Consider the following 27624-nt stretch of genomic DNA (forward strand, 5'->3'; position numbering starts at 1 on the left):
ATTGTTGGCCAGAGTAGAGATAATACTTGTTCTAAAATAACTTTTAACTTAAAATGGACTGTTCTTACAATTATGGTTAGAGTTCTGATATTATATCTCTCTGCTTAATATGTGGGTCGGGTGTCCCTAGTAAATCCTTCTTTGAGTAAAAATCTATCTTATTGTACTATAGAGTGGCCATTTAAGAGTAAGTGGAAGTTTATTTTGTGGGGGTGTGTAGGAGCATGTCTAGATTAGCATGGCTAGATAGGACTATCTCCCCTAATATTAATGCCCTGTCCTGAACATATGTAAGATATTTTTTGCTTAGGCTCTATTAAGTGAAGGGTACTCTAACTGAGTTCTGTTTTTATTATTTCCTGCAGACCCTATCAAATGAAGGGCATATAGGAACCCTGTGATATATCATTCACGCCAATGTAGGCAGCATTATACCAACATTGGAGTTTATCCCCTATTGGTGCTGGAGGTATGTTGATATTTGTATAATTCTGGCAAGAATAGACTTTTTAGGAGTTGCATTATAAACAGTACAATATCCCCTTGTTTTAGATTCCATGACGGAAGAAGGACAGTGAGGCTAGCTGTTGTTCAAATCTGCATTTTGTATTTATCCTTGTACACGATGAGATAAGATCTTATTTACAGGTGACTAGGGCCTCAAACAGCAGATTAGGATATAAGAGGCATAATAAGATGCAATATGCTGGTGCTAAGACACTATTTCTGGTCTTTATTTAGGTGTTTTTCTAAAACATTCTCTTGTGTTTGGAGAAGCATTTTATATTCCTCAACAAGGAGTTTCAGTATAGAAGTGGCTTCTGCACTTTGGTCAAGCTACTTTATAAGGTGAGTAAATGCCCACTCTTGTATGGGTTCATAGTGTTCTGTCAATTGGGTGAAACCGAGTGTGAATTTATGAATGTGTTATGTGATACGTATGGAGGGATTTGGAGGTAATTGTTAAACAAGCAGTGATATCATGAACTTTGTAATCGACTTGTTGTAGTTTTAGACGTACATTTTAATTATTTAACAGATTCATCATGTTATTGCAATGTTCTGTTTGTATTGCTCGTTTTGGTTATTGTCTATGAGTAATAATTGTATGTTTTTAATTGTAGATATCATCAGAGAGTAATATCTTTAGTTTTGATAAAGATGGTTTGAATCAAGATAATACTATCGAAATGCGTTGACGCCATAGAACCACAATCCACACAGTGGGCTGCCACACTAGATTTTGATTGTCTTTTGTACATCAGGGTCCAGCCCCAACATTACCTCATATGGATATGGTCACTTTATGACAAAGTGTAGTGTCTTTTTAATACTCCCGACTAATTGTCTTTGTTAATAAGTTTTTTCATTTGTTTATTTATAGTGTGATGTTTTTTGATTTTGAACATAAATACTCTTTGTATGATTAACTGTTTTTTAATTTGCTAGAATTGTTTTATATGCTTTTAATAAATTAATTCATAACATTTCCAATATTTTTCTTGTGTACTGGCACACTGCTTTTTCAATTGGTACTGTTTCCCCCATGATTGAATGTGTGTGATTTAGGTGAGTGAATGAGTAAGAGTTCTCTCAGTATTTGCCAACCAAAGGATATATTGTTATATTTCTAGATCAAACCCATGTCCTTTGGTGCACAAAGGGTACCTCTCAATTTTTCAAGAGATAAGTTCATGTTACTCCATGATGATTTCATGATTACTATTTCAGGAGTTTTAAAGTTTGACACCTTTGATAATACAACTTCGTAGCACTGGTGAGTTAGCCAGAGTGGAGAACCAACAAGGCAGCAAAACAGTTATTGCACTCTTTTTAATCCTGAGCATCTTATACTCTCCCATTTTGGTGTTGGTCATTCCTATCAAGAAGGTTTGTTGAGGGCAGGTGTAAATGAATGCTCTTACCATCTGTTGAGGATGTCTTGGTGGAGCTATTGCACGAGTTTGAGACTGGTGGAGAGGCATGTTGTGATGAGCTGTTGTAGGGTGTCAGTAAGTGAGCCTATAAGGCCCATATTACAAGTGGTCCCCAAACTGTGATGGGGCAAGTAACAGCTGTTACAAGTCCCATCAGAATTATAAATTATTTACTTTCACACTGAGATTTCAGCTGCTTAAGTTAGGTGAAATATCTCTGTGTATGTCTTTGCGAATAAGGAAATACCAGAGGAGCACGAACTGGTATTTAACCATACGGTCCAACTCATAAGGAATATGTAATCCCCTCTTTGCCCCTGATCCACCCCACCCCCACAGCTGCCCATCCCCTCATTTACTGGTACCCTTGGTATTGATAACTCTAAAGATAAGGAAATGCCACAGTAGTCTTCAGAGTGACCATTGGCTGTGCTGCAATTAAGATGCAATTAAGATGTGGTGTGATTGAGAGATTCTATAGAATCCTATGGCAAGTGTTTATGGCTTGTCTAGTGGTTGTTAGCAGGAGAGCAGATTACTAAGAGTGGTTTGATCAATTTTGTTGTGAGTGGCCTTTGAACTTGAATGGAGAACATTTTTGTGTGGCTTGGTTATTTGGCCTGATTATGAAAGCCGGGGAGGTATAAGTGATTGTAGCTGAGAGGGACAGAAAATTACAGCAGCGAATAGTGAGTGAGCTAAGAAGAAAATTGATGAATGGTACTGCATGAAGTGGTGGATGTGTTGAGTGGATGATTTACATTGTTAGTTGTGGAGTATGAGTACATGGTTTATGCGGGTGAAGGAAAGTAGGTTTTAGGTGACAAATAAGTGACAAAAGTATCATTTGTGAGAGACTGGAAAGAGTTGGATGTGCTGTGAATGATTTCAGTAAAGTTGTGATAAATATCTCATAAACACCAACGCACACCAAAGAAAAGTAATTATAGTGTTCCTTGATCAATTCAACATTGTCTGCAAATAGTCCAAGTTATTTACTCCAATCTTATATGTACTATCTAAACACACAGTTCACAAAAATGTATCCGCATCCGGAGATAGTGTTCCGTTATCACTTTTTTATTCCATACACAAATGGCAGCCGACGCGCGTTTCGCCCATCTGGGCTTCTTTAGGCTTATTCCAACTTTATAAATATATTGAATGTTCAAAGCCAGTCTCTTTCTTAGAAATGTGATTTCCTTCTGAAATCCTCCCTCTATGTCTAATAGATCGCAAACTTAGCGAAATCTATAAATGTCGAAAATCAGGCTCATTTGTTCCGGTATCATAACACTATGTCAATCCATAGGAAAAGGGACCATGTTAAGTCCTTTCAAGTGGTTTCTGCGGTCCCGAAAGCGACTTAACATGGTCCATTTTCCTATGGATTGACTTTGTGTTACGATACCGGAACAAACGAGCCTGCCGTTTGTGTATGGAATAAAAAAGTGATAACGGAACACTATCTCCGGATGCGGATACATTTTTGTGGACTGTGTGTTTAGCACATATAAGATTGGACGAAATAACTTGGACTATTTGCAGACAATGTTGAATTGATCAGGGAACACTATAAGTACTTTTCTTTGGTGTGCTTTGGTGTTTATGAGATTATATTGGACTTAGACTACGTTGTAGATCTAATAGTACAATACTCATGTTGGGTGAGTATTTGGCACCACGTGAGCACCCAGTGCTAATTGGAATGAAATTGATTTGATGTGATATCAACTACTAATGAACTTATGTTGATGTGCAGGTCGAAGTAGCATATCCACCAATTGTTTCTGATTTAAGTTGTGATCAATGGTTCAACTGACTGTGAAGAACATTGTTGGTGGGAGCGAATATTGGGGCTAGTATTGCTGAATCACTTTTAGTTGGTGCTGTAAACTACTGGGGATAAACAGGTTGAGTTGTTGTGAAGGACTTTGGTAAGTCATAAGTGGTGTGAGCTGCAGTTGCAAGCAGAGCTATTTTTGGGCTGTGCAAATGGTGGAAGTCAGTAAAGTGACTGTAGGGTTGGCAAATTCGATATGAAAGTGGAGTTGCGCGGTTGGGCCCTTTTATAGGAGGACAAATAGGGTTGTGGATAAGACTAGTGACAAGTTACGTAGACAATAGTTTTTAAAAGACATTTAAAGGGGTCATTGGTCCATAGAGTGCTTCCTAGTTCATGATGTCAACCAAGCTTGCATAATTTATTTCTGAGTAAGTGCAATTAAAACAAGCCCTACACATGTCAAAGTGTATCCTAACAGACTCGCCACCACCATTATTAAAGTGTGTTGTGCACCGGTATAACCCCGCGTGTTGTCCCAGAAGCCTCACCTGGTAGTGCTGGTTCTGAATCAGGTTGTCAGCGTGCCGCTCCTGAAAGTATAAAACGTATATTCGCATTAGAACAGCGTCAACATAATCCCTCTGGAGAAGGTCTCTTGTCGGCTTTAAAAGGATGGAGAATGCAAGATGGCCGTCGGCTGCGCCAGTAAGAGCAAACAACAGCTTGCATTTGCAAGCGGGGAATAAATAAGTCATACTTTGGAAAGAGTCATTAAAATGTAAGCAGCCTTACCGTGAAGGTCTTCAGGTTCTCGTGCTTCTTGTTTTCGTCCTCGGAGTCCTTGGCTGGGCACAGCTGATGGTGGACCCATTTGCAGAGGTACCAGATGGACTTGGGGCTCGGGATGATATTAAAGGGAGGGGGCAGCGTTCCGCCTTCGTCGAAATAGCTCATCCAGAGCTTGGTGCGCGCAAACTTCCACTCGATGTCCGCGTGGTCCTGTAGGGGAGAGAGTCCATGCGAGTTACAGACTGCTGTCATTTTTGTTATTGCTAAGTAGTTTTGAGGTTGGACACGTTCATCAATTATTAACGTTAGGCATTGGCACACCGAACTGTATTAACCAGAACAAACACATTGACACAATCTGAAATGGCGAGGAACTGAAGTTACTAGTAGTACGGTGTGATTTCCAATGTGAGTACATTTGGTCACAGGGACAGTTTGTGTGTGCTGCAGAATGGAGGCCTCTTCCAACAGTTGTGAGCACCCACAAACTCGCCAAGCTGATGGGGTTCATAGGTGATTTGCTAGCAGCTGCTCAAAGGGGCCAGAGAGCTGCTCATCTCCAGGGCAGCAGTGCATCTGTTTTCAGAGAGGGGAAGGAGGCTGGTGTAGCTTACACTGGCTTACACTGGCGAAGCAGGTGCAGTGGCACCAGGACCCAGAGGACTTAGGGGCCAACTGAATCTTGATTGCTGCTGTATTACACGGATCAATCAACAGCAATGTGGGGCATTTCCTTTGTTGCACCAGGGCCCATGGCACACAGGCTTCGTTACTAGAAAGGAGGGAGCAATGCAACGATTGTTAGGGTTGTTGGAGAATAGGTTTCGAAAAAAAAACAAGTATACATTTGAACAGTAAAAATGTCCTTAGTGGTTACATTTAAGAATGCAAAAATGAATAATTGATACATTTCCATATGCTTAAATGGCACACACTCGAGTAACTCTAGGAACTGAAACTAGCAAAGTGCAATACTATTATAACCCTTTATATAAACACAAATGGAGCTGCTAATATAAAACCTAAGGTAAATATGTTTAGAAGTAAATCTTTTGTGTGTTTTAGCTCTCGTGTTTTTATAATTAGGGTCATAATGTACGGTCTCGAATTTCTGATTGTAAGAAATTGGGGTTTGACTGAGGGAGGTGAAAACCCTTCTCCAACAACAGCCCCAGTCCTCTTCTTTTCTTCTGCTGTTCCAGAAAGTGTTCTGAAAACCCTGCTGGTTGGCTGCCACATTTATGCCTGGCAACAGCTAATAGTTGGGGGTGAGTTCTTGCTCCTCCCTAACCAATGGGGTAAAAGTTCTCTGGTTAACGCTGCCCGCTTTACAGCAGTTCCTGTTTGTCCTATTGCAAACTATCCCACAGAGCCCTTCATTCTCAAAATTCAAGATGACAAAATCCTTCTGCCCTTGTGTAGGGCCAGTGTGCCCAACCAGAGGTGTGGCCACGGTAATGAGCAGTCCCCTCCTCTGTGGTCACTCCAACCCAGTTAGGGGAGCAGCTTTCCCCACTGGGTTTGGTCCAGCCTGCCGCCAGGAGAAAAACTGTGCGTTTCCAGGTGTCACCTAACAATTGTTTGCGACAGGAAAGGCCTCTTTGAAGTAAATTAAGTTCCTGGTGACACCCCAGCGGGTCTTCCTGCTATGGAGAAAACACCTCCTCATGTCCAAGCCATTGCCTCTGCCCTGCAAGCAGTTTTTATACCTCATCAGGGCTAGTCCAGGTAGGGCTGCTGGAGAGGTAATGTAAATTGGCCTTCTGGCGCCGTGGCAGGCAAAAGGTAACTTTCCCATTTACCTGCCTGAAGTAGAAAGGTTACTTTCCCTAAATATTTATTGAAACTCAGTCTGCACCATTGAGTTGGGCTCTTAATAATATTAAAAAGAGTGGTTTAATTATGTTTCCAGATGGTCCCAGCCTAGAGAAAGGTTACACAAAACAGAATTGATATTTAATATTGATTCCCAGTGTTTCTCTATGGGCCAGGCAGATACTTCTTAAAGTGAAAATAAAGTTTGGGTGCTAGTCACTGTAAGGACCTGTTAAGGTTACATTTCTATATGTCCTACTTTTAAATATCATGCACCCTGCCTTGCAGGCAGCAATATCTACCCTGGGGTAACATTATTATTTAAAAGAAAGTTTTTTTTTCCTGTCACAAAGAGTTATTCTGACAGCTCTCACTGCAGGTTGTTCACTGCAGCAGTCAGGTTAAACAGGGTAGACCTGAAATCGTTTGCACTACAACCATGTGGTTGGCACAATTGGTTCTGACTGATAACCTTTGTACAAGGCTACTATGGGCTTTTTGCTTGGCACATATATCACAATACCATTTTTGGGCTGTATAGTCTTGCCATCTCTAGAGGGTCACACATGGCATTTTAAACCATAAAACAAGCCAGAGATCGATGATGATTCTGACCAAATCAGATTAAAAGTCTCTATCATGTTATGCGTCAGTATAAGCCATTTCCGGTTTCAAGGTTATGCTGTCAGCCAAAAAAGTATCCCATCAAACAATCAATAAAGTCGGATTGAAAGAATGCGGCTAATCACCCGTCCAGGTATCCAGTCCAAAATCTCCTAGTTTTAGTCATCCCATAGTCCCTTTGGGCCTTAAAGTCCCATAATAGCGAGTGCTCTCCCTGTGCTCAACCTTCACCTTCCCCAAACTCTCCACCTTGGGCCAGCATCGATAGGCTCTACCCTGCAAACCTCCAATCATTCTAGCCCAGATGAGACTTCTGGTTCCTTCAACCGAGACTGGTCCTGAGCTCAGCAGAAGAGTTGGTTTACATTTTTTTTATTAATTTAACGCTTTTGATACAGTGAAGCCTATAGATTTTTCATTCACAATTTACATGCACAGGTAGACAGAGATAATTTAGACACGCGTGTACATTGGTGATTACTGTCTTACTTAGCTGCCAAAGTATATCATCATAGTCCCGGTATTGCTCATAAGTTGAGGCTATCTATAGTATCTGTGTGTGTCCTGGGACATGCCTATAAGTCAATAGTGTGGTTGTGGAGCCACGTCTACCCATGGTGTTCGTGGGAGTCTTAGTATTCTGCCCGAGTGAGTGGACAGTGGACCCTGTCCCCTAGTGGCGTTATCTAAGCTGCTGGTGTGTATTCTTCACTTAGAACCGAGGTGTTGAACTGGGGTACTGGTTTGGGCTTAGTGGGGAGGGAGGGTACGTGTGCAGATGGGAGGGAAGTGAGTAAATCCACTGCATAGGTGGGTAAAGCCACTTTGGCGGCTGCTGATGTGGAGGGGGCTCGACTAGTTCCACTGTCGCTGCCCTCGGCTATGCTCTATGGCATGGATTGTGATGGGGCGTCTCTGATAGGTGTATGCTCTGATTCGTTACGACTGCCATCTGGTCCTATTGGTGAGACGGATGCTGTTTGGACATGGAGTGCATCGACTGGCCTGCGCGTGTGGTTTGCTGACCGAACAGGAATAGGATCTGTGCCCATTTATGGATATGTGGTACTTGCGTGTTCCCTTCGCTTCCTCCTCTCGGATCGCATCCTCTTCTGCGGCACCCCATTTTTTGACTGCTCCCACCCAAGCCTCCACCGGGGGGCCCCCTGGGGCTCACCAGTGCATATCTATATCTCTATTTGCTAGGAGTAATGACAGGGACGCGAAGCGCACTTGTACTTTATCAGTTTTTCGTCTTCGGAACACCCTTAGTGCGCATGCCTCCCATGTGTGGCCCTCGTGGGTGTTCGTGGTCGCACGGAGTGTTTCATGGATGTAGTTCTAGTATTGATGCAATGTAGGGCATCCCCAGAACGTGTGTTTGAAGTCCCCTGCAGGAGCTTGGCATCTGGGACAGAGGAACTGTGTATCTGGGTAGAAGCGAGCTCAGCAGAAGAGTTAACAGGAAAGTTGATCAATATAGCAGCACTCTCTGTAACCACCATCTGATTATATAGTGGATCTTATACTGGATTACATATATACTAAGACTATAGAGAAAAAGGTATAATCGATTTTGTACATTTGAGCTGACTTTGAAGTCTACTTCTATAAAACGTGCACCTAAAGTGCTCTGTATTTAGGGTTTTTGTTTTAGGTGCATTAGGTTGGAGTTTGTTCACTCTTGCCCCCCATATCTAAACTGTGTACAACTACACCAATTTTTATACCGTAGATTTATCAAAGTGTTAGATATAGGCCCTCTAAAAATAGTATTTTTTAAGGAAGAGCACAAGCAACTGGTGCCAGTTAGTAGGCGACACCTACTGCAAAAACCAGAAATCCCTGATGGCAAGAACAAACTAATTGGAAAACACAGTGAAAGTATGGATTTTCATTTATATGCATTGAAATGGTAGAACATCTTCTAGAAGAAGGATAGAGTAACAGAAATGTGGCTGTGGTTCTAGATAGAAATTTGCATATGGAGAATATATGAAGGCAATGCTGCCCCCAGGTCAGACCTCTGTTGAACATCCCAAGAATTTGAATGCTGCCCTCACTTTAGAACAACACATCACAGATGGATGGTTCTGTTATGAGAAATTATATATATATATAGTTATTTATTTTTTCACTGAGAAAACCATAAGTTTTAGAGACGTTATAGTTAGAAATTGGCATTTAAAAAACCTTTGCAATTCACTGAAAAAACCACAGGTTTCAGGGATGTTATAGTTAGTTGGACATTTAATTCATACAAAACCAGAGAAATTCGGCCGTTCTAGTTAGTTGAGCTAAGTATAACTCGCGCCCCCACAATGCACTGCTGACGACATCACATATTACATCACTTATGAGCCCACCAGGTACCTTCAGTAAGCCCCATACAGTTGGATTGCAGAGAGTGGTCTGAGGCCACGCCCCCTTTTTACTGCTGCTCGGGGGATGAAGTCCACTTGTGTCCTGAGGTCCTCAGGACACAAGAGGACCTCATCATAATTGGATATTGCCCAGTGACCTGGCCCACCCGGACGCTTATAGAAAATGAAGCGCAGAAGACCACACTTCGTTGTTAAAACATTTTTGGGCTCGATTCGCGCACCTAGCACCAATTCGGCAGATTTATGTTTTAAAAAAAATGCTTTTTTGGGCCCCCTGAGCAGGCCTAGGGTGTCCGAATGTTTCTACCCTGCCCCCTTTTCTTGTTTTTTATCTTTTTACAACTGTTTTCTTGTGACTTGGTTACAGAGTCACAAGATGGCTGTCAACACTTCCTGGTTTGGAGTGTTGGCAGCCAATCAGAATGAAGTTCGTGCTCGGGAGGGTTCGCGAACCCTCCTCTGTGCTCAGATAGATCAATTTCAATTTTTTGAATTTCTCAGCAACTTCTGAATGGGTTTACACCATTTAAAAAAAGGGCGCTTTCTGAACTAAGAGCTACCTTTTTGCCAATTTTGGTGTAATTCTGTTCAGCAGTTCGGGCTGTAGCTTGTTCCAACTTTCCTATAAATAAAAAATAACATGAGGAAAATGCTTTTTCGGATCCCCTTTTTTCTCAGCCCCCGCTTGACGAATCACCCCGAAACTTTCATGACAGGAGCTGACCTGAGTGAGCCATTAGTTTTGAAAATTTCACAAAGATTCGTCAAACGGCGCCAAAGATATTGGCAAAAGAAAAAACGCTTTTTGAATAGAAACAAGGTCCTTAAGGTCTGTTTAGTGACCATAAGAGATGCCATGGCAGTGGGTATATTTAGGATTAATCCCACGAAAATAGCACATTTGTATTTCTCATACATGGAGTTGTGTGAGCCCCATTTATAAACAACAGTATGTCACAAACATAATCTATTTTTCAGATGGAGTTTGACTTACAAACTAGTAAATGAAAAAATCAGTATGGGTGGAGTGTTCAAACAGTACAACAACAAATTGAGGCATGAATATTTTTTTTAAATCTGAAATTTTGGAGTACAAGACCGTATAGGCATAGGTCAGGTGCAGGTTTGTACACAAACTCCACTTCTGGAAAGCAACCAGCATCTAGCTAGGATAGTGTAGGTGTTGAGAATCTGATTCACAAAAAGTTCTTAGCATGCAGGTGTAATGTACGTGTGCAAAGAGTGGGATCAATGCTTGGAAGTAATAGATTCTGATTTACAACATTAGGATCTACAACTATTTCCATTTAGAGGTTGCATTTATGACTATGGAAGCCTCGCAGGATTTGTCAATGCATTCACAGCAGCTCATGGGACTATGAATGATCTGCACCTTGTGTAAATTTATGTACAGTCAGCAATGTGGCTGAGGGGTTGGGGAGATTTCCCCAGGGATGTGAGGCCCGAACTGTGGACAATTCATATTTGAAGAACATTCAGAAAGTCAAAACTTTGTAGGATATTTGCAAAAATTTGCAGTGACCGATGCACAATTAGAAATACACACCTAAGTTGTATGGGTGTACCTTTTGCAGTAATGGTTAAACAGTGTCCCGAACGCACCCATACGTTTTAAGGTGGTGGGGAGGGTTGTACTCAATCAGAAAGAAAAGGTATAGTGTAAGCATTTTCTTTATCCTTATTCTTAAGCGTGTAAATTCCCCTTGCTGCAGACAAATGCGCATGTGTGTAAGTGGAAACATGTGTATGCATGGAACTTTGTGAAACACTTAAAGTTCCTGCCCAACACCTGGGGCTTTTAAGAATGTGATCTCACAAAAAGGCCACAAAGGAGATTTATAGACCACAACGATACTACTCCTATATCAGAAAACTCACAAAAAGTACCGTAATGGAAAAATATAAAGGAAGAGTTTCAAAATGTACAGAATTATACCTATAAAAAGTTTTAAGTTTAAAGACGAGAACCCTCACTCACAGAGATGGTGACATGCTTCATCATTGGGTCCCCTCTTGCACACAGTGTCCGCAAGGTACTCTGTGTGGGCTACAACTCTCCGTCAGGAGAGGAGCTTGAGGTGTTCTACACTTCAATGTGGGTATGTGAATGAGGGGGAAAAGGCAAAAATAAGGGGCAGAGTGCAAAAATAATATCAATTGTGTGTTAAAACCATCTCTATATGGAGAAAAATTATTTATTGGCTCTCCTTAATGGATGGACTTTTATGAATGTGTCATAAATACACTTAATATGAATGAGCTTAAACATTAGGAATTTATGACATTTCCTTTTAAACAGGCCTCCATAACCAGTGACCAAATGAAAGTCCAGCTTTACATATAACATGAAAAAAAGCATAAGTAAACAACAGCTAAATCAAGATGCACTACTCCTGGTTCTTTAATGTATAGGTGGCTCGAAAGTGCCTCACCAGGATCGCACTGTTGACCAGACAGGTGTTCCCTTACTCCCCGCTATCTCTATTCAGGGTCTTCCAGGGCCCTTGGGGCAGTTTACGACCGAACAGCTGACTGCATGGCTTGATCGCTACTTGGGTACGGTGGACTTTCTCTTCCACAACACCCATCTTCTTACATTTGACCAGCTATGCCAGGATTATGACATCCTCCTGGGTCAATTCCTACTACATGTGCCACTTCTGGCGACTTTTCAGACACTGTGGGGTACAGAGAACGAAGAACCCTCTCCCCAAACGGTAATACACGCCTTATACATTATTGGGGGGGCTTCACCTAATCACATGGTTATACAAAGCTATAAGGGAGCACACGGGGACACCTGACACACCACTGGCATGTTTGGGAGGAGAGCCTGGCGAAACTCCTACATGACATTGAATGGTCCAGGACCCTAATGTCCACCATCTCATTACCTGAAATGAATGTTTTAGAAACCACCAAAACAGTGTTACACAGGGCACATCTCACGCCTTCTCAGATGAACCACATGTTTCCCATGGCCAATCTCACCTGCCCCAGATGTTGGGGCCATATGGCTGTGGTATTGCCCCACTGTAGCTATTGTCAAGCAATACACTCCACACTGGCCACCATTACAGAACCCAAGACTTTGAATTCCTGGAAGGCCACAGCCTTGGGTATCTTCCCTAGAATGAAAAATCACGAAGTGCAAGTGCGCTTTGTCAGTCTTCGCCTCCTGCTGGCTAAACATCTTCTCACCATACATTTGAAAGCCCAACAGCGCTACAGAAACATCCCCCCAGTGGCACAGGGTGCTTCTCCGTTAGAGAGAGGCAAAAAGCACTGCATTACAATCTCTCCGGCTTCATAGACTCCTAATATTATTAGCATTTGTAAAGCGCAACAGCTACCTCCAACGGAGGTGTCCCGGCGCTGGCATCCATCCAGAGAGGGGGAGAGACCAGGAGAGAGGTCAAGGAGTTAGAGGGTAGAGGAAAGGCCAAACAACCATGTTTTGAGGGCCTTCCTAAAAGGTAGTTCCGCCTTTATCTGACGCAGGGGGTTAGGCATCATATTCCACAGCGTGGCTGTTTTTACCGCGAAGGCTCTGCCTCCCAAACTTGCTTTTCTAAAGCGTGGAATGGCTAGGAGGTTCAAGTTGCTAGATCGTAGAGTTCTAGCATTCTGATATTTTTGGATCCTACGTCTCAGATAGAGAGGACCAACCTCTCTGAGCGCTTTGTGGGCAGCCAAGGACGCCATGATTACCCAGTTCAAGGAACTGACTCATGGGACCCTTCCCCGTCTCCCTAGCCCCCTAGGATCCTGGTGGCTTACTATGGTTTCCAAATCCTGTCATCCTCGACCCCACTACCCTCCTTATAGTGGGTCAACGCCCCCCCCCCCCCCAAAACCCCCAAAACCCCCATCCTCCCCTCGTGCGGTCCTGAGATGGAGGTTGCGAAATTCATGTGGTCGTCCCCCCAGTCTCCTCATGTTCCTTGTAACTTCCAGGCCACATCTGCCTCCTCTCTCCTGTATACTCCCTCATTGCCCTCGCCCCCATTACCTCTTTTCCTCCCAATTTCCCCCCCAGCCTTTTTGACTTTCCCTATTGTTTATTTAGGTTTCTCCTATCTCTTTCTTTTCTACTCTACTCATCTTTACAGGACGCCTGAGATATATACGTTTTGACGCCCCACTGAACAAATCCACACGGCTTCATGCTTTAGGATCCAAATCTCAAACCAGGCTATTGTCCCTTTAAAAAAAAAAAAAATGTTTTCAGACAATAATTGTCATTCTGTGTACCGCTTATGTGTACACATTTCTCCGTTACCCTTTTTCTCAATGCTGTAACATGACTGTCGAAGATTGTTTTCTGTTACACCTGACATGATGTAACTAAAAGCTTTACAAAACAAAAAAAACTCATAAAAATTGTTTAAAATACAAAAAAACAAAGCAATAGGCACCTAATCATACCCCTTCATCTTAACCCCGGGCTTGACATAAATGGGTCTATTAGGAAATATTGTAGAAATAGTGTAAACTCAATGGTAAATCCTCTCATGGAATGTTAGGATGCAACCAAAAATTAATAGCCAGCAGCATTATCCATACATATTTTAACAGTACAGTTTAAACGTGCTCCTCCTACTCCCCCAGTAGGATCGCTCTTCAAAGTACCTCACTTGGAATCTTAATGTGCAGCAACCCTTTTTCAGCCTGCTTTCACTATCATTTGGAGATTTGGACAGCTTTGAGCTGAAATTGTGAGTAGCCTTCATGTTCAACAAAGTTCACGGGGTGGTACGTTGTTCACGGGAAGTCCAAGTTTCTCTCACAGCACACTCCAACTAACCAGGTTCAGTTTCCACATTGAGCTTGCTTCTCTTGCAGTGGCGGCTTGTTAAATTTGATAGTGGTGAGGCTTTAAAGTAGGGTATGACTCTTGTGTAGCTAGAAAGCTCGATGGGCAAACCGCGCGTTCATATCTTAATGCATTATTATGCTCGACAGTTACTGTAGTCTGCCAATTGCATCATGTGACAACTTTAGGCCCTTTAAAGTGTGTGCGTGTCTAGTGTCTTGCACCCATAGCGGCTGGTTCCAATTAGTCAAATAGAAATATGTGTAGACAGGACTTTGAGTGGGTTGGAAAGTGTGGGGGGCTCTAAAAGGGGCATGGCTTAAACATATAAACCAAACACAAGGAGATGTTGGATGGAGCGCTGAAACATTTCAGACACTCACCCCCAGTCACAGTTCTGGGTTGAATCCATCATCATTCTTTAGCTCACTTCGCCACCCCAGTTCAGACCCAACCGTAGGCGATTCAGTCTTGACCCTGTTCCTCATGGGAACAGTCCAGCCCGAACTGTCAAGCCAGGTCTTCCCTGGACCGGATACAAGCATCCTGAAACCGGCTCGATGAATGCACTTCTGCACATCTCCTTCACTTCACCGCCCCAAACATATACTGCACTCACTATTATGTAAACACTTTATATTCTTTTACTGTTGCCTCGTCAATATTTTGACAACTGTGTACCCCTCCACACACATTTACACAAAATCTCAATTGCAACGGGAATAAATGAGCAGGGCTCTGTGTGCTCTGCAGAGAGGCTCACCTACTGAGGGCACTGTTAGACACTTGCACTGCCTTGAGGGTCAGAGTTGGAGCTCTCAAAGTATCCTATTAGTTCAAAGTATGCACTACACCATGTATAAATAAAAAAAAACACAGAAACAGAACATGATGGAAACAGCTAACACTGTATGAAAATGCAAGATTAAGTAAAACATGTGAAATCGAAACAGGAACTAAGACACTAACATGCATTACTTTAACGTTTTTAACTATAATTGTTCAGAAATCAGTCAGTGTTTTTGGCTTTAATGTTAAGGGCATGAATATCAGACCCGACAGTGACTTGTTCCAGTGTCTGTTTTAATGCAATATGACTGAGCCGGATCCCTAGAATTAAGAATCTACAAAGATCTAGCATCCTAAAGCTTATATCGTTCTTAACATCAAAACATGGATAGAGTGGGGCTAAAACATTCTAAAACCATTGAGCCGATCAATCTAAATAAATCAGGACCTTAAAAAGCACCAAGCATGTGTGCCATATTTTAGGCATGCATACTCATAGTATTTAATGGCTTTTCACATTTTTCTGGCATTCCATAAATCAAGCACTATATCTCCATATTTCTCCCTTTGCGCTCGACTCCCTCAAACGCTGAGGATATTAAGATCACCTTTGCAAGGGACTAAAGCCCTGCACAACCTTTGTATCAACTTTGCCGGGGAACAAATACAGAAGCTCCAATATTAATGGAGCCAGCAACTTACAGCTAGCCGGAGTGGGGGAGGTCAGCGAGACCAGGCGTCTCTGCACAATCTACCTAATGCAAGGTCAGCCATAACACTTACCATTACAGTGGTCAAAACGCCAAATCTCATTTACCATACTCTGACCCAGTCCTACCGTGGGAAAAGGTGGGAACTATGCTTGTGAACAACGTTCCCCTCATTCTGGGATGCGGTCTGCAATGCCTGATAACCGCCCAACAACATTACTGGCCTACAGTGGATATCACCAAAGACTCCCATGGCACTGCAGAGCTTTAGAAAGGTAAGCCCGGTGTCATGCATCACATTGCAGAATGTTGATTTACTGACCGACTTCTGGCTCCTTGTCCAGAGTGAGGCAGGCAGGCAGCCTGAGACAGGCAGCCCAGACTTAAGTACATCAATTTATTTAGAGATACGATCTGAGACTATATCTCTAAATACATTTATGTATTTGATATTTCTTTGTAGTAAAGATGTAGGAATATCAGAGTGTAGCCCCAGAGCCCTAAAGTAGAGGGCCCCAGCTCTTTTGTGCAATTGGAGAAGGAAAACCAGGTAACTAAAGCATATGCCACATACATATATATGTATGTATGTAGATCAGAAGAGTGTGAAGAAATGGACTCCTCATGCTTACACCGGCATGCCGATCCTCCTGCTAGAAGTACCCCTCACGTGGAGAAGTTCAAATCGGTCTGGGGAAAGCAGCTTGTAAATGCTCTCTAACCTGTTGGGTGATGGGCATCAGAGACCTCAAGCAACCTCCTTCAACACCAGGAGAGATTTGGCTGAGGAACTGTTGGACCTAAAGACCTTTGGTAGCTTGGCTCAGGTGATAAGGCTTCATTCCGGAGTATTATGTCGTGCTTGCATTCCACTCACCTCAGCACTCCAGCGTACCACCACTAAAAACGACACTACACCAAGGAATTTAGAGAAATTAGAAAAGCTTTATCTTCTCTTTTATCATTCTTTTCCTTTCCTTTCAATTGGCTCTAATTAGCTTTTATCCGCTTCACATTAGGGTCTAAACATTTCTTCGTGACCAGATTGGCATTGCATAAACATTTTAAATCTGTTATGAAATCAAGCACGCCACCTGATGATCAATCACAGTACCGCCAATTCAATAGTGCTTTGGATAGAGACATTAAATATAGCACTACCTATAGCGAATTCATAGCGCCTTAAATAGAGTGTCTAAACATAGCACTTCACATAGCGATTTCCTACCACTTTAAATAGAGTCTTTAGACATAGCGCTTTACTTGGCGATCTCATAGTACTTTGAGTAGAGTCATTAACTATAGCGCTTCACTTATGGATCACATAGCACTTCAAGTAGAGACATTAAATATAACGTTTCTCTTAGCGATCACATAGTACTTTGAGTAGAGTCATTAAATATAGCGCTTCACTTATGCTTTTCATCAAGGGGACCAAGCGCTGAGCATTGAACTGGCTACCTCCTTAGGGGACTCATGTTGACTGGGGAGGCAGTTATTTCCACTCTGGGGGCCAACATTTAGTATTACACTGGCACGAATTCACTGGGCCATGGTTCGACCGCTTCCCCACTCCGGGGTAGCTGCAGGGCCAAGCAGGCCCGATGATCGGATTCCCCGGAGGAGGGGCGTGCACTGGGCTTCTCCCAGGCCTCCCGCCCTCCTCCCCACGGTTTACCTCAGATTTCGGCCTTACCGGCCCTTGCGAAGATCCTCCATCAGCCGTGCAGGTTTCCCGGCGATGTCCGGGTCGGTCACACCTCTCGAGGCTCCGCACTGACGACGCACCACAGCCAGGGCGCGCCCGCAGCCGCCAATGACTGTGCGGCCTGAGGGGGCGCGGCCCAGTCAGCGAGTGGTGAAGCGGCGGGGGCGGCGTTTGACAGTCCGCCCCCGTCAGGTGAAAGGAGTCACTGGCTTCGGGCCTACGTGGCCTCGATTAGTCTGCTCGGCCTAACAAGGCCCTCCCTGAACTCTAGCGGCCTCCTCAGCCCTGGGGGCCACGCAAACTCAGCTGTGACGTCAGTGACAGGGCCCCGGGCTTCTCCGCGGGCCCCAGCAATAGCAGGGACAATCTTTCTGGCCCCCAGAGCACAGTGGTGAGTTCTTTCAGGATCTCCTCAATGGGGGGTGTAGAAATTAAGGCCAGGCCTACAGTTTGAGGGGTGGTGAATAGTTTGACACCCAGCGCCCCCTACTCTCACAGGGTCGCCTCAGCTAAGCAAAGTCAGGGAAATGGTGGATAAGGTCGGTGAAGGTCACTCTCTCACTCAGTTCTCTTCAGTGGTCCTGACTAGGCGGGGAACACAGACGGTTAACGTGATCCCAGAGTTAGAGGTTGAAGGCAAGGCTAGGTCACGAGGTAGGGGGCAGTATCAACTGTGGGGGGAGAAAAAGCAGGCCCTAAGAACAGTCAGTTCTCCCCCCCTCCAGCGCACCTACCTCCCCACTCAGGTGCCTTGCTCCTGACCACCTCACTTCACACCTTCTACCCCACCTAAAATGGCCGACGCAACTCACCTCTATATATAGCCTGGGCCCTGACAGTCCAGAGTGGTCCAGAAGGTTCTGGAACTCCTCATGCCAGCCTATGGCCCAGGTTCTGAGGTGACAGTTTAGGCCACCATTTTGTGGAAGAGCTCTCTCCCTCCCTCCATTTTAGGGAAGCACCTTGCGCCACACCATCAATCAGTGATAATGGGGTGCCCAGAGTCTAGGTCAACACCAAAAGAAACTAGTGGACAGAAAAATTAGAGGGTAAAGGAAGAAAAAAATGAGGAGGGGACAGCCAGAGGGCTGGCAGGTCTAACAGGAACATTGCTGAGGCTCTATGCCGGTCAGGCCTGCCTGTCATTCTGGCCTTCTGCCAGGCCCGCCTGCTCACACCAGCTCTGTCATGATCCATTTCATCACCAAAGTATCACAGGGAGGTTTGCACCCACTCAAAAGAGGCTTAGGCCATGTGTATTCAACTACTCTTGGGCACAAGGTAAGGTGGAAAGCACCGATTTCTAATCCTCAAAATGTAGGAGGTCCAGGGGAAGATGCTCCACAGAAATAGGGGCAACCACCACATCAGGGCTGTCATCTGCTCAAACAGTGGTGTAAAGTCAAAATCTGACTGGTACAATTGAAGAAGGTTGGACTGGAAGTGTAGCCTGTCCCTTCCACTCTTCCCTCCAGTGACGCGCTCCTCACTGCTATGCCACATCTTCCTCAGACCACTGCTTCCTCAGCACCTCCCACCCCTTGCACCTAGTAATGGGAGCCGTAACAACCACAGAAAAGGGAATACAGTAAGGAACTTCATCCGGGGAAAAAGAAATATTGCATGGGTTTTCCCCATTTTGTGAGGAATAACTCAAAATAAGTGGCTTTATATACAGGTTGAACTGTTGATTCTAACCAGCTGATACTTCTGCATCTGAGTCCTCCTAATCAGTGCCTTCGTGAGACAAGTAAGAACATTTATTCTCCAGGGGATACTCCTCAATAGTCTGAAGCACTGAATAGTCCTTCCCATGTGCCGGGACCCCGGAGCACACAACAAATACAATATATACGTATAATTAAACCTTAAAAAAATACTTAGTACCCTAAAACATACATATGAATATATATATTGTATTGTATTTGCATTTATATAGAGCTTACTACCCATGATGAGGCGTCAAATCGCTTTTTCGGCGAGTAGCACCCTACTCCGGAACCCATAAAGGATTAGTGTTGAATTAGTATAGTGAAATATGGAAGTAATTTGTGTGATGGATAGGTTCGTAAGTTATTTGGAGTGAGAAGGATAGCGGAAGGATAGAAGAGGGAAAAAGGTTTGCATTTATATAGTGCTTGTTAACCCTGATGGGGTGTTGAAGCATTTTTTTGGCGAGTAGCACACTACTCCAGAAACCCATAAAGGATTAGTGTCGAATTAGTATAGTCAAATATGAAAGTAATTTGAGTAGTGGATATGTTAGTCAGTTATTTGGGTTGAGAAGGGTAGGGGAGGGATGGAAGAGGGGAAAAGTGTAGCAAATTCGGGGCTATATATATATATATAGCCTAATGAAATAGAGGCAAAAAAAATCCCAAATTGTATTGAGCTTTTCATTTGAAATGAACTATACACATTCAACATTTCTGCAATACAGAAAATGAACACTTTAAGGTGTAAAACATAGCCATTATTTGAAAGGAAGAAGGCAAGGGAATGAAAGTCCCTGTTACCCAATAGGCTGCATTGAAAACCATAACATTGAAAACTGGCACTGTGCCTTAAAACCACCTGAATCCCATCATGCCCCACAGGTAACCGGTTCAGTTCATTTTTCCGGCTCCTTCTATGATGATCCTAGAGCACTGAGCTCTTCAACCTTTGACATTTTTTGTCATATTTTCTCTTTTAATTTTTCCAGAATTGTCTTCGTTCGGCGGTTTCAAGTACTATGAGTACTTTTTACCTTTTTTCCTGACTGAAACAACATTTCTCTCATTCAGAAAGGGCCATCCTCTTCAACAAGTGCCCTTCATGTGGTCACTGCCAGAAATTGCCCAAAAACTTTGAAGGACAGGGAGAAGATTCGTCTGCATGCCCTTTGGGAGAGAAAAAATACCTTCAAGTGGCCTCTCAAACACCCTCCAAAATGCCCTCCTCTCGTGACAAGCATGCATACAGAGGGAGAACGGAAAAACATAAACGCTGCTTTCCTTCACCGTCGAGGCAGATTCCTCTGTGCTCACCGTCAGCATCATGATCGTGGTCGAAAGGCCATGAGAGACATCCATCGATGTTGAAGCGTCTGACGACAGAGGTATCGCTGTCGAGACGAGCGTTGACAGCCCCGCCGACTCAGAGAATGTCGACGTTGAGGCCACATTCACAGACGTTAAAGCCATCAAAGAGGTAGATGCCGTCAATCCATGGTATCAAAGAGATCAGCTTCGAAGCAACCATTGAAGTCCCCAGGGTCCACGTAGAGACATTCACCGCTGGTCGGCACCAGACATGGCGGCAAGACATCAGTCGACGTTGAGACATTGGTCGACGTCCAGTCTCTTGCAACCAGTTAAATCTCGCGTTGAGGATGAGGAAATCGACATTGATGCCAAGAAGTCTATCTCTGTCTACAGATGTTAGGATTTTGCAGAGGGATCATACATCTCCAGATAAATCCATCCATCTCGCTCCACTGTGGTTGCAGAGAGTAAAACATTGGCGTGTTCCACCTCAGAGTACAGCTTCGGACTACTCTCAGGCGTCCTCTCCAACCAGGTGCTCTAAACATAACCCCCTTCAAGGAGTACTCCTCCTTGTGCTTTCTCTCCTGAGGTTTCATCACGACTGCCTCCAGCAAGATCTCCTCAAAGATCTTGGTCTCCACAGAGGAGAAAGGTGCCTTCACGGACCCTACAAAGAAGATAAAGATCCAGGACTCCCAATAGGCAGCCACAGTCCGCATCTTGACTATCTCATGTCTCTAGAATCAGACACAGATCCCTCATGGTTCCCCAGCACTTTCTGTTCGTCACTGAGGGATTATTCACCAACCTTATCTGATTTTCTTCTGGCAAGGATTTCACCTGTGGATGACCTCAAGACATTTAATGTTTTAATCAGAGGGGCAACAAAACTTAATATCGATATACCTGCACAGGTCACGTCTGCATCAGGGATATTTGAAACTCTTAATCACAGAGCTGCATCTAGACCCCTATTACCTCTCGTCCACGGCTTGTTGGAACCAGAGTTGCACACTTTTCTCACTTCAGCATCTGTGGGTTCTGCACCACTGCGTATTTTGAAAAAATACAAGGCACCTAATCCAGACTCTCTTCATCAAGTTGGATCTGCCACCTGACTCTTTCATTGTTGCTGCTGCCAGAAGTAAGTGATGGAGCTTAGATTTCACCTATAAAATATATGCATTATTATATGACAAAAAGCTGCAGACATGATTTCTAAAATGGCACACAGATTGTGGCACAAGCAAGATGAAAACATAAGTCCTGGTCAGAATGCTTCAGTTTGGAGGTGCTTTCATGTGAAAACATGCTCAATTAGTTGAACAGCCATGTTTATATGTGATTAATCAATATGTAATCTCACTATAGAATGCACATTAATTTAGAAAATGTATTTGTACTTTCAAAATGGCATCATGTATTTTTGCAAGAGTATAAATGTGCTGAATTGTGTTTCACAGTGTAGAAAACCACGTGATTTCAGTTTGCTTTAGTGGACTCAGTTTACTGCAGTTTTTGCCTTTGAACATCAGAATGGAATGTGCTCCTCTTCCCTACCAACTTTCAATGAAAGGGCTTTGTTAATAAATCACGCCCTCCTGTTTCCGTCTGACCTTCATTATGTTGCAGATTTTTGTAGCCTGTTTAAACGTGGAGAGAAGAGCACACTTTTTTTTTTTTCATAATCACATGACTAAAATTTGAACAGGAACACGCCTGATTAATGGTGTATCCAGTCAGCCCATGGGGAGATGATGTGTCTTGAAGTTCTGACTGGCTCAGCTATGTGGACCGAGCACGTGAACTTTTGCTTGAAATATGGCTTACAAGTGGGAGGAGTGCCTCTTTTTGCTAATTTTATCTGAGGGCCAGGCCCAGTTTCTGTGCTGGACACAGAGACGGGGAGGAGAAGGAAGGAGGGGCTGCATCTGTGGGGGCTATTTTGCAGCCCGAGACAGAGACACAGACTAGCACAGCGAGGCAGAGGCACATAGAGAGAGCTGAAAGGATCAGAACAGATTTAGATTTTAGGTGCTAAACTTTAAATTTCATGCTTTAACTAACTGCTTTTGAAAAGATGTATTTGTCCTATGCATTTATTTCTCTTTATGGGAGATTTTTGACATTATTAATTATTGATTAACCTTGCAAGACTTACTCTTTTTCTTAGAAACTCTTTAAGAGTTTTGACTGACAATTTGCGCCACATTTCCCTTCCTATATGTGATGCTTATATGCAGACTATAATATGTTATGTATTAATGCTATTTTTCCTATTTTTCAATTCTGTAACCTGATTGATAATTGACTAATGAATAAAGAGTCAGAGAACCTTAACTTTTGACTTAAAATAAAACCCTTTAAAATAACTCACCACTCTCATTATTGCCTTAAATATTGTTTGCATTTAATTTTCGTATTTATGTAAAGTCTCCTGTTTGGTTAAACACGGTCATCAAAAGGTCCATAATTTCACCCTTTACAGTGGTAAACAATAGGTAATGAGGTTTTGAATAGGGAAATTACCAGGTAATTACAGCTGGATCAGTTTTTGGTAGCAGAGTCAAGGTTAGTGCCATCACCAAAAGGAGCATAGTTAGTTTAATGCCTAGCGCTAGAAAATAATTGCACAAGTTAGATAAAGTCCTGATTCCTGATTCCTGTGCTTAGAACCTGAAGACTGGCAAAGTAGTACTGGAAAGATGATGCAAGAAGGAGATTGCTGGAGTGGTGTGCGTATTAATAGGGTTGTGACATGTTAATTTGCTTGCAGGTATGTTTTTGTCGTGTTGAAAAATAGTGAGGGTTTTGACTGTGGATGAAATTTTGCTCATTTTGACTTGATGTTTTTTTTTATTGATTAAATTGGTAATATCATAGGACAGATTTATTGATTATTGATTTTATGTTTAACACTTTATGTTGAGTTTGTGTTGCGTTTTATGTTGTCAATTGTTTTGAAGACTTCCTGGATGTAGGAAGTTGGATGCCCTGTAGGTACACGGGGAAAATGTGTGGCAATTGAAGTCGCACTGCCCATTGTCTGGCTTCAAGTTGGTAACATCGTTGTGTGTTATCTTTAGGGACATTTTCTGTGTGAAAGTGGTGTATGGATAGCGAAGGCCACTTGTGAAATTTCAGCCTTAAGAACAGGAGTCAATTGTGAGCTCTGGTTACGCTTATCCCTGGGAAGGTAACAGGTCTCCCCTAAGCTTGTAAGAAGGGTAAAGTAGAGGGAAGTGCTACTTTAGTGGTGAAACTGAATAATTCTGTGGTAGGGTAGAGGTAAGCGCTGCCTACTGGAAATACAGAATTCTTGTGTAAATGGACTACATTTTCCGTATGAATGTGTGTAAGTGAAATAGCACTCGGTTTTCTCGTAAAACTCTGGCCTTAATGCTCAGGAGCATTGTAGTCTCCACATGTGTTTTATCCCCAGAGATACAGTTAGCCTTTACTTGTCAGAAGGGTAAAGTAGAGGGAAGTGCTACTTTTTTGGCGAAACGGAACAATTCTGTGGTAGGGTAGAGGTAAGCGCTGCCTACTGGAAATACAGAATTCTTGTGTAAAAGGTCAAAACTATTTCTTTGGTTTAGCGAAACAGACAATGGTGATGTTTTATGTTGTTACTAACAGATTTTGATTAAAAGGAACGTAAGAAAAGTTTGCCGATAACATTTTGTAAAGGGAGGGCTAGTAGCAGGAGGAAAACTGACGTCCCAAAGGGCCGCGCTGGCACTGGACGAGATTGTGGGTGTGTAGTGAGCCCTGTTTGTAAAGAAGGGGTCAGTAGCAGGAGTTAAACGGACTGAAACTGTCAATTGTGGCAGGATTGGAGAAAATAAATTGCATTAAAATATTAGCAGAAATGGAATTGTTTAAAGGTTTAAAGAAGCTGTTAGAAGCTAAAGTGAAAACTTCGTTTTTTATTGGTGATGCTCCTGAAGGAACACCTGTGCATTTTATGTCTACCAATTTGGGACAAAATTCATGTATGTGGGTTCACCAATGGTGCAAGATTACTGAAAAAGAGGGTGCTTTGAGGTTTCCAAAAGATGGTACTTTTGAATTGCAAGTTGTTGACAAATTATGTGAAATAAAGACACCATCTAGAGCTGCACAATTGGAGGCCTTAAGCATGTGGGAAAAGACAGCAAGAGACAAAGCAAGTGAGGATAAAAAGGTAAAGCACCAGATGCAGGAGAAGGGAATTAATGATGATAAAAAGCTTCAAATAAATAATGATTCAGGGGATGAAATAATGGATGCATTGTTAACTGAGTGTCCATCACTTTATGTGGTTCCCATTAAAAATACTGATAATAGTGTACGAGTAAGTACTACAGTGGCTACTGCTTCTGTGGAACAGAGAGAAATACAGAATGAGAGAAATGTGCAGACATTTCAGATTGACCCACTACCTGTTGATTCAGCACTGACCGTGATACCTCCAGGTGTTACTGCTTTAAATGTGACTGATACAGTGAAAAAACTACAAGCTGCACATGAACAGACAGTGCCTAGACAAATTATGACTGTCCCAATTAATATGGTCCCTACTCAAAAGGTTCAAACAGCTGTAGAAGGAGTAAATATGTCAGGGTTTATTTTAAAATCTCAGAATTCACAGATTATTGAACAGAAACTACCCCAGACAGTCCAAGCATTGAAATATGGGGGGGAAATGGTGTTTACAGCACCCACAGCCCAGGATAAAATAAATATATTTGGAGATGGGATTTTTCAAACCTGCTTTGAGGAAGCAGTAGCAATTAAAAAGATAGAAAGCATGGGGGAACAAATTAACCTAGACCCTGAAAAAGAGAAACAGATTAGTGTTTTAAATTTAACATTTGAGCATGAAGAAATTAACAGTCCTTGCTAATTTAAATCATGAAAATATGAACCAGTGTCAGGAAAAAGAATTAATTTCCCTGAGTAAGGAAACAAATACATGTGCAGTAACTACACATGGTAGACTGACCGATTTGGCTCAAAAATATGAAATTAATGTTTTAGGAAGTTTTCCATTTCAGAAAAGCTTCAGGGTACATATGAATGAAGAGGCAAATGAGACAATGTGTTCTTCAGGAATTCAATTGCACATTGCAGAAACAAAATATATTTTTAAATGCAATGGGTTTGATAAATTAGGAGACAAGTGCACAAGAAAACACGAGAAGAAAAAGAAACCACCAGACCTAGCAAGGAAACTGGATAAGAAAAAGAAACCACCAGATTTAGTTGAGGAAAATAATAAGCAGAATGAGGGAGAAGCTTTTGTTTGCTCATTGAGAGAAATGGTGGGAGAAGAGCGTGTTCATGTGCCACGGAACAAAAGTGAACTTGCAGCATTTCTGAACACAAAATTGAGAGACAAACTTATGCTGTGGTACCCACAAGTTGATGGATTTATCGAAATTTTAAAGGAGTTGTGTATTAATTTGGAAATTATTTTTGACACTGCCATGCAAACTGAATTATGGTTTGAATCTAAAGTTGTGGTGCAAAGGCCAAGAGAGGAGACAGAGAAAAATGTTTGCATGAATGCACCATCATTTTCTCTTGTTGTTGAGAAAAATGAAGCAGTGATTACTTTTCTGAAGGGCAGAGTGCCAGCAAAATATGTTAATTGGTTACAGATTAAAAGAACAAAACAGGAGCTAAAATTAGTTCATGAGTTTTGTGAAAGTGTGTGTTTAATGTTTCAGCAACACAGTGGTAGAGTATGTCCTGATTCCACTAGCATAAGATTCTTTGCGACTCAGTTGGTTATTGGTTTAATATTTTCTGATCAGTGTGCACATACAGCAAAAGCTGATAGAATGGCATCTGAAGGATGAAGGTTACTATTGTTCTGGACAGGGAATGAAGCCAAAAGAGTTTGAAGAAAAACCTATGATGGTACAGAGAAGGTTTGCACAGAAAAGTTTTCAGAATAAGCTGTTTGCAGAGAATAACATTGTGGTACATGGTGATGTTTCACAAGCCGAGGTAAAAAAGTGCTCAAGGAAGATTTGGTGTTCCACAGTATGGAAATAAAGGTGTTTTGGTTTGTGCAAATTCAGGTATGGATGTTGTACTGATGGAAAAAATGTCTTTGCGACAGATTTGAGCATTGGAAGAAGAAATTTAAATTTAAACATGATGCAGCAGCAGGAAATGTGCAAAAACAGAGAGAAATGCAGGTGCAAGAGGTGCCAGCTATGCAAATGTCAGTTCAGAAACAGGTACCAATGGCAGGAATCTTTCAAGCCCAAATGGTCCCACAAAATATGGAAAATGCTAAAATTAATTTAAATAAGTTGTCCAGAGCAAATGTGAATTATTTCCAGAAACAAAATCAGAACCCAGTTCAACAGGTTACTGTATTTGAAAATGAGAGTTTTAACCCTAACAATTCTGAATTTACCAAGTCCATTGTGAAAGCAGTGGAAGGTCGAGACTTAGTTGGAGTTTCAAACAAAGAAATTACAAACCCAATTTTAGAAGAATTTGCACCACAAATAGGCCCATTTGAGGAAAGTTACCAATTTATTGTTTGTGACTCAGGCCTGACAGGAAAACAATTGTTTTGCAAATTAAATAGGACAGATTACTGTACACCAGATAATGTTAATTTTCAGATTGCTGATGAGGATGTACATTTTAAAATGGCCCAACAAGAGACAGCTGTAGCATTGTTTTCAGAAAAGACAGTTGAAAAATACCTTCTGATTTGAAAGCAATAATAAAAATAGAAATAAGAGAGTTCACAGAGAAGGATGTCAGATTAATAAAATGTGCAGAGCATGCCTTATTCAAATTAGAATTAGATGACATCATGTATTCAAGAACAGCATCAGTTGCAGGAATTTTACCAATAAAAGGATTTTTGATGGAATTGATTGGAAGTTTATGTAACTTTCTGATCACAGGTTCACAGAAACTAAATGAAAAGAACAGATTAGAGCAGGAGATTAATAGCATAATTTTTCCATGTTGTCCTATGGTACCAAATCCAGCCAATATCATTTTTCACATTGCATGTGCTGAAGAATGGCTTACTGTTCTTGATTTTGGCCAAGTTCATGTCACAGTGCCATTGCATCAAGCTAGTGAGGAGTACTGTCAGAAAGAAAATGAATGTCTGGGACACATAATTGGAAAGGGAGGTAGAAAGGTGTCACCACAGAGAGTGGAAATAATTTACCAGATGAATCCACCTCAAATT

General features: G+C 42.3%; 1 protein-coding gene across 1 annotated transcript in view; it reads right to left on the reverse strand.

Annotated features, from left to right (window-relative positions):
- The window catches only part of TRPC5 (transient receptor potential cation channel subfamily C member 5), a 1029186-nt gene that overhangs the window by 19456 nt on the left and 982106 nt on the right, over nucleotides 1-27624 (reverse strand). The window contains exons 8-9 of the mRNA XM_085606697.1: nucleotides 4516-4722; nucleotides 4272-4313 (exon numbers count right to left, since the gene is read on the reverse strand). Of these exons, the coding sequence (XP_085462823.1) occupies nucleotides 4272-4313; nucleotides 4516-4722 (249 nt within the window). The remainder of the gene's footprint in view (nucleotides 1-4271; nucleotides 4314-4515; nucleotides 4723-27624) is intronic.

Source organism: Triturus cristatus, chromosome 5_2 (genome assembly GCF_964204655.1).
Source record: "Triturus cristatus chromosome 5_2, aTriCri1.1, whole genome shotgun sequence".
Taxonomy (NCBI): domain Eukaryota; kingdom Metazoa; phylum Chordata; class Amphibia; order Caudata; family Salamandridae; genus Triturus; species Triturus cristatus.